Genomic DNA, 7,514 nt, shown 5'->3' with positions numbered 1-7,514 from the left:
GGAGTAAGACTAAGAGAATGTATTACACATCACATTCTTCTAGTACTGTTTGGAATAAGTATTCGTAATAACCTATAAAAATCCTATTCCTCCCAAAGAAATTTGCAATGCTTTCTGTACACCATCATGGTTATCTTTGGCAGTTTCATGTTAAAAGTTTAGCTGGATATTATTCAGATTAATGCCGGATTTCTAATGTTGATTGTCTGCTTTGGTATTTGAGAGGTATTTTAATGTCAAGTTTGTGTCATTTACTCCACCTGACATTACTTCTTCAATAATTAAATGAGCAGGGTCAGTGAAAGATTCAGTTGTAGGTGAGGAACGTCTCGCCCAGTACTTACTGGCTGTTTTAAATACTCGGAGTACTCCCTTTCATTGGAAGAACTTGAACAACAGAATTTTGGAACGACTCAAACATGGATCTGAGGACAAAAATGACGATAAGCTTAAAGCCCTTTTGCCAAAAAGGAAGAGACAGCTTGATGATTCTAATGTGTGGTATATTGAGGTAGGTAACCAACTCAGTTCATAGGGGACCAAATGATTCAATAATCAAGAGTCCTTAATTTCATTAATGCTTCCAATTCACTTTAGCCTTGCTAATTTGTCTTTATATGCAGATTAGAGTGGTAAAATGCTAGCAGCTTTCTTACCTAATCATGAATCATGATGCCAATTGATTATTATGATTTTGAGATTTGTTAATGTGTACTAGCAACTAGTTTTTCTTGTATGGCTTAAGATTATTTGTGGATCCTGAATTCTCAAATAATGATTTTCCAATATTTAGTTGCATGTTGCCATTGGAAGATGTTAGTAAACATAATGACGGATCTAACATGCTTGGCAACATTGTCTTGCGTTAACTGGTGTCCGCACTTTCTTTGTTGTTATGTGAATAGATTTAGTAGGTAAACATTTGAGTCTCTGGCTACAGTTTTCACTGTTCCTCAAAGACAAGGGATTAGGTGTTAGTATGCCACTGAAGCTCATCCTACTCAAATTCTGTAGTTGCACACCTCTTTTTGGGCTGGTTCACTTCTTTGCTGGTGACATACTGATCTTATTTTCTAAATGTTCTGTGTTTTGCTTTCTTTCTGATGTATTTTTTTTTTTTTTTTCTGTTGCTACTGAATTAAATCATCTTGTGGTTTCCAAATTATTTTATGAATGGCTAGCGATAGGATAATGAATGGGCAGGGAGATGGATCAGGGGGAGAATTCTGTGCAGTTGGTCCTTCAGCATGAATTTTTTTTTTGGGGCCAACAAGTATCCAGGCTTTCGGCCTAACTAGTCTTGCGGGCCCATACTGACCCCACAACCACATGGACCTTTCAGCATGAACTGATGCTGTCTTTTGTTGCATAAAGTGAAAGTTTTAATGGTGAAATTTCCACCTTGAGGCTTTAGTTCCAGTTCTGAGTCGCATAAAGTGAAAGTTTAATGGTGAAATTTCCACCTTGAGGCTTGAGTTCCAGTTCTGAGCACTACGTTGGAACTACTCTAGGATCTTTCCAGGATAACTTCTCGCATGTATGATTGATAAGTATGGTAACAGACATCTACCAAACACTAGTTTCTTACAACTTTTCTCTCATTTATATGTTGAGAAATTTACTTCGAATCAGAATCATATTAAATAAAAAATCCTTACCTGTGCTAAAGCCGAGAATCATTTTAGCTTCAACCAAAGCGGACATTTTGTGGTGCACGAGTCTGAAACATATTGCCCTGCAATTAATTCCTGGTTTCCTACAAGAGAAGAGTTCTAATATGATGATAGGACTTCTAACTTGACGATAGCTGTTTAGACCTTATTAATCGATGGAGCTTTTACTTCCAATCTACGTAAAAGAGGGTGTACCTAGTGCACAAGGTTTCTGCCAATGTGGGGTCTGGGGAGGGTCATCATGTGTGCAGTCTTAACCCTGAATCGCAGAATCTGTTTCCTGACTTGAACCTTCTGACTTTAAATTCAATATACCCATGGCAGGGCTGGGAAAGTTGAGACTACCACTAGCTTAGGATTACTTCTTCACAATCATCTCTCCTTCTTCTTCTTCTTCTTCTTCTTCTTCTTTTTTTCTGAATCTCTACTTCTTTTGATCTGTGATTGTCCCACTTCATAAGGTATTGTTGTGTTTTGGATTTTCAAGGATACTAGTAGACTCATCCCAAGTGGAAATGAAGTATGATGACCTCAAGATCCCCCCTGTTGCACATGTAAAAAAATATTTTCAAATTCTTTTGTTCCCAAAATAACCTCCATTTTCTTTCACAGGATTTAGTTACACAAGTCCAGCATGCACTCTATCTCACATTCTCAGAATTTGATGGCAATATGGAAGACGAGAATGATTTGGAGAGTCTCATAGAAGAGCAGTTCATGGCATTACAGAAAGCAATGAAGGTACCCCCTCATAAGCCATCTGATGAGGCTCGCACCATTGTATCTAAGAAGTTCCTTACTCTGTTTAGGATGGGCAAACTTGGTCCTTTCACTCTAGATGATGTTCCAGAAACCTCAGATTCCAGAAGTTGATACTCCTACACTGATTTTTATTTATTGAACTTATATGTAGAACATTTCTTATGGTGCACAAGAGAATCACTTCTAATCTTTTGTGTAGATCAATGTTATGACTTAATAGAACTAATATTTATTTTTCTTTCTCAATTCAAAGGATTTGATTGTAAAATAAAATAAAATTTAATAACCAAAATTAAAATATTTTAAAGGGAAAAATGTTTATGTAGAGGAGTGTGGCCCTTGCGCCCAGACACATGGGGGATATGATCAGTTTGACCCCATGAAAAGGGAAAATAACATCTTTGTAGATGCTTCCTTGTGCACCCCATTGCTCCTCATGTGCTTGCAAGAACCACACTCCCCACGAGAAAGACTTTCACTTTAAATTAATTGGGAGAAAGAATGCCACCAGGTTGCATAGCATACGCTAGCACTGTGTCTGTCTCGTCTCCCCTCTTATAAAATGACATATTTGCCTCTATTGTGGAAGGAAAGAGATAGACAAAGTGAAGCGCTAGTGGACAAAATACAAGTCCACAACTAATTTTATGAGCCATGGATGGACTTAAATGCTAGATCGAAATGACCAAAATCTGCTATTTAACACATCATTGCAGATGGAGTAATACAGCACTGCACAAAAACCTTCTCCTTAATTATATACAATCATTATTGTAATGAACAAATGATTAGAAAATTTTCTGATGGAGTTTGTAATTAAGAAGGGTGTACTAATACATGTTAACGGATTAGGTTCACGTACGAGAATTCGTACGTCTTTGGTCTATGGATTTAGAATCGATTAAATGAAAAGAGAGAAAATTGATTCTAAATCCACAGATCAAGGATGTTCTTGTACATTCTCATATGTGAACCTGATCCGTTCTCCCTATACACAAGGCTCCCGCATGTGTGTGGTTAGGGAGCATTTTTTCTGTTTTTTTTTTTTAAAGCATCGTCAGAAGACTAGGCCTCTGGGATCTGTATAAATTGGGCTCGATCTAGTCCCATTTTTGGTGACCCTAAGCCCATAGATGAAGCCCAGTCAAAAGCTAAAGAGCCAAACGAGTGGAGACCATCAAATTCATCGTCGCCACACTAGAAACCCTAGGAAAAATTCATATCCCTGGGAATCGCCATTGCTGCTCGACAACTGGTGCTTCTTCATAGCAGAGGAGATAACATTAAGAAAGAAGAGGAATTCTAATCTTCGAAATCATGGTTTGCATTAGACAAGCCACCATAGACGACCTGCTGGCGATGCAGGCCTGCAATCTCCTCTGCCTCCCCGAGAACTACCAGATGAAATACTACTTCTATCACATCCTCTCTTGGCCTCAGCTCCTTTATGTCGCCGAAGACTATGGCCGTATCGTTGGCTATGTACTAGCCAAGATGGAAGAAGAGACCTCCGAGTGCCACGGCCACATCACCTCCCTTGCTGTTCTCCGCACTCATCGCAAGCTTGGACTCGCCACTAAGCTTATGACCGCTGCTCAGAACGCCATGGAACAGGTCTTCGGTGCTGAATACGTCTCTCTCCATGTCCGCAGAAGCAACCGCGCTGCCTTCAATCTGTACACTGAGACACTTGGTTACAAGATCCACGACGTCGAGGCTAAGTACTATGCTGACGGTGAGGATGCGTATGATATGAGGAAGCAGCTCAAAGGCAAGCAGCATCAGCATCAGCATCAGCATCAGCACCATCATCATCATCACCACCACGGCGGGTGCTGCTCTGGTGATGCCAAGGATTCGAAGGAGGCAAGAGAAGGGAAGGATTCGAAAGAGGCCAAAGCGGCTGCTGCTGAATGATGATTGAGGTAACTTCCCAATTTGGATTGGGATGATTAGGGCTTTGGTTAAAAATCACTTCTTTGAAGTATCATTGAGATGATTTTTTTGTAATAAGAACCGTTTTTTGAATTGGTCTGCCTGAGAAGATTGACGGATTTCCTTTGTGTATTTGTTTAGTATTGAGCTAATCATGATAAACATGTTTTATGTAGTGCTGTAGTTTTACGCTCTTGTTGGTGTATTTGTTTGGAATCAAGTTAACAGGAATATGTTTACCCAAAACAAATAAATGTTAACCTGCACATTATCTGCTCTTAATCCAACCAGTTTTTTTTTTTTGGGATGAATAAATAAATTTATACCTAAAGAGAAAAGAAAATACAAGGGGAAAAAGGGGAGAGGGGAGGCTTAAGCCAACAAGGAAAAGCCAACACCAGGGGGAACAAGGGGAACAAGGCAAAAACAACTAAATAAACAAAATAAGCATCAATCAACAAAGAGCCAAGAAGAGAAGACCAACAGCTATTGCAACTACAAGGAGGACGGAAAGGGAGGATATCAAGTGGCGGGAGAGGGGACATGCATAAGGTTCTAGGAGGAAATTATGTGAGTATTTCTGTTGGAATGAGGGATCAGGCGGGAGTGGATAGAGTTGAGGGATTGGATTTTTGAGGTAACATCAAAGAAGATGGCTGTCCAAATTCTGTCCTGGGAACGGGAGTTGGATGACCATCTACGAATGTTACGCTCCATCCAAAGGTGGTTAATAGTAGTTGAGAAGGCTAACTTACCAATGGTATCACATATGGAGGAACCAACAAATGTCATGTCGATCCAAATCCATTCTCTATCAAAGGGAAGAATTGGCCTACTAGAAGACCAGCAATGAGTAAGGATAGCTTTCCAAACTAAGGAGGAGAGGGGACAGGAGAAGAAAAGGTGGAAGATATCCTCCTGACCAAGAGGGTAGAGGCAACATGAGGGATTGATAGGGATGTGGCGGTGGATAAGGAATGATTGCGTATAGAGGCAACTGGAGAGACATCTCCAGGTGGTGAAGTTGTGGCGGGGAATGTGACCTTTGAACCAAATGAGATTTCGCTAAGGAACGACAAAGCCAGAGGATCTCACAAAGGACCAAGCAGAGGCAAAGGTGAATAGAGCCAGACGCATTTGTCTTCCTACCATAGTGATCGGGGTGAATGGGAGGGAGAGAAGCCCACAGATCCGTAAGAGGGGGGAGAGGGAGGGGGTCCATCCCTGTGAGGAGAGGATGGAAGAGACTAGAGAGGATTTGGGAAGACCAGAGGAATAGATGATCTTAGGAGTGACAAGAGAGGAGAGGATACCAGAAGGGTGCCAAGGGTCCATCCAAAGGGAGGTCAACTGCCCCTTACCAATAATGAAGGAAAAGGCAGTAAAGGCAAGGGGCTTGAGGCTAAGGATTTTGCGCTAAATCTAAGAGGCATCAGAGGGGATGGGGCAAGTCCAAAGGGAGTTGTGAGTAAGTAGAGAGGAGTAGACCCAATCAACCCAGATACTTCGATGCTTAGAGGCGAGTTTCCAGGTGAGCTTTAGAATGCCCATTGAGTTGACCTCTTTGATTCTTCTGATACCGAGATCTCTTTTAGACTTGGACAGACAGACCTTGTCCCCAGACAAAGGGTGAAGGAACTTAGAGGAATTAGAACCCTTCTAGAGGAAAGAACAGAAGTGACCTTCAATGGATTTGATAGTAGAAGAAGGTAGGATGAAGATCCCAGACTAGTATGTAGAGATTGGAGGACAGATTTGATTAGAATAAGCTGATCAATATAGGAGAGGAGTTTGCCTTTCTAGAGCTGGAGCCTCTTTCTAAGAAGATCAAGTATAGGGGAGCAATGATGGACAGAGAGCTTGGAGGAGATGAGAGGGAGGCCCAGGTATTTGATAGGTAAAGAGCCTAAGGAGAAGCCAGTAATACCAAGGAGAAGGGATTGAGTCTTAGTAGAGACGCCAGAGAGGAAGAGGTTAGATTTGACAAGATTAATGCGGAGGCTAGAGAAGGATTCAAAGGAGTGAAGGGAGGACATAAGGGAAGAGATAGAGAGAGGGTCGGCTTTAGAGAAGATCATGATGTCATCGGCAAACGCCAAGTGGGTGAGACAGAAGGATTTATATTTGGGGATAGGGGAGATGAGGTGGAGATCAGTGGCTGACTGGATGGAACGAGACAGAACCGCAAGAGAAGGAGAGGAGAGAAAGGGGGAGAGAGGGCAGCCTTGGTGGATTCCATGACCCGAGGGAAAGTAACCAGCTAGACTGCCATTGATTAAAACTGAGAATTGGGGGGAGGAAATGCAATAGAAGATCTAGTGGACAAAGGAAGGATGTAAAGACATTTGGAGCAAGACTTTTGAAATGAAATCCTAACTAATAGAATCAAAATCCTTGTGGATATCAATTTTGAGGAGAGCAGAAGGAGAGTGATTTTCCGATCAAATCCCCTGACAGTCTCATGGCAGAGAATGATATTATCAGTAATGCTCCTCCTAGCAATGAAAGCAGATTGATTGGGGCTCACAAGAGAATCAATGACTTTCTCAATCCTATTGGCCAAAATTTTAGCAATGAACTTATAGAGAAGATTACAGAGATATTGGTCTAACATCATTCATGGATTCAACACCTTCCTTTTTTGGGATGAGGCAAAGGAAGGTGCGATTGATCCCATTGATCTATGATGGATTGAAAAAGAAGCTCCTTACAGCTAGGATGAGGTCATTGCGAATGATGTTCCAGCAAGAAGTAAAAAAACCCCATACTGAAGCCATCAAGGCCAGGGGCTCTATTGGCCTTATGAAAGAGGATGGTAGAGAGGATTTCATCATCAAAGGGATTGGAGAGCAGAGAAGGAAGAAGATCATCAGGAACCAGTTTGAATCCAGCCAGTTTTAATTTTGGGGCAGTTGGGTTATTAGGATTTAATGGTTTGATTGCTAAATCGAGTTTTGTGTGATCTTACCCCCTGAGGCCGGAGGTTTGTGTGGTGTAGTTGGGAAATTTGATCTAGTAATTCTATTTCCAGGATTCTGGTGGCATGTCTGATAGAGTTCTAGATTTTTTCAGCACAACTGAACTGATTGATCTCACAAAAATGGGGCATTAAGATCCTATCCATGGTACCGTAAATTGAGGGAA

The 7,514-nt window shown here is 41.3% G+C and overlaps 2 protein-coding genes across 3 annotated transcripts in view; both read left to right on the top strand.

Annotated features, from left to right (window-relative positions):
• The window catches only part of LOC122088640 (short integuments 2, mitochondrial), a gene marked incomplete in the record, with an annotated part of 8,800 nt that extends 6,119 nt beyond the window's left edge, over positions 1-2,681 (top strand). Inside the window, 2 exon segments of the mRNA XM_042657951.1 lie at positions 294-511; positions 2,286-2,681. Coding sequence (XP_042513885.1) covers positions 294-511; positions 2,286-2,546 — 479 coding nt within the window.
• Positions 2,682-3,577: 896 nt separating this feature from the next.
• The window catches only part of LOC122089805 (N-terminal acetyltransferase A complex catalytic subunit NAA10), a 6,262-nt gene continuing 2,325 nt past the window's right edge, over positions 3,578-7,514 (top strand). The window contains exon 1 of one of the 2 annotated variants that reach the window (XM_042659489.1): positions 3,578-4,360. In XM_042659489.1, the coding sequence (XP_042515423.1) occupies positions 3,753-4,352 (600 nt within the window). In that variant the 5' untranslated portion in view covers positions 3,578-3,752 and the 3' untranslated portion in view covers positions 4,353-4,360. The remainder of the gene's footprint in view (positions 4,361-7,514) is intronic. The other variant, XM_042659488.1, reaches the window with a different exon arrangement.

This window comes from Macadamia integrifolia, chromosome 9 (genome assembly GCF_013358625.1).
Source record: "Macadamia integrifolia cultivar HAES 741 chromosome 9, SCU_Mint_v3, whole genome shotgun sequence".
Taxonomy (NCBI): Eukaryota; Viridiplantae; Streptophyta; class Magnoliopsida; order Proteales; family Proteaceae; genus Macadamia; species Macadamia integrifolia.
Note: the sequence above shows the minus strand (reverse complement) of the source record. Positions and strands in the feature narration are given on the sequence as shown.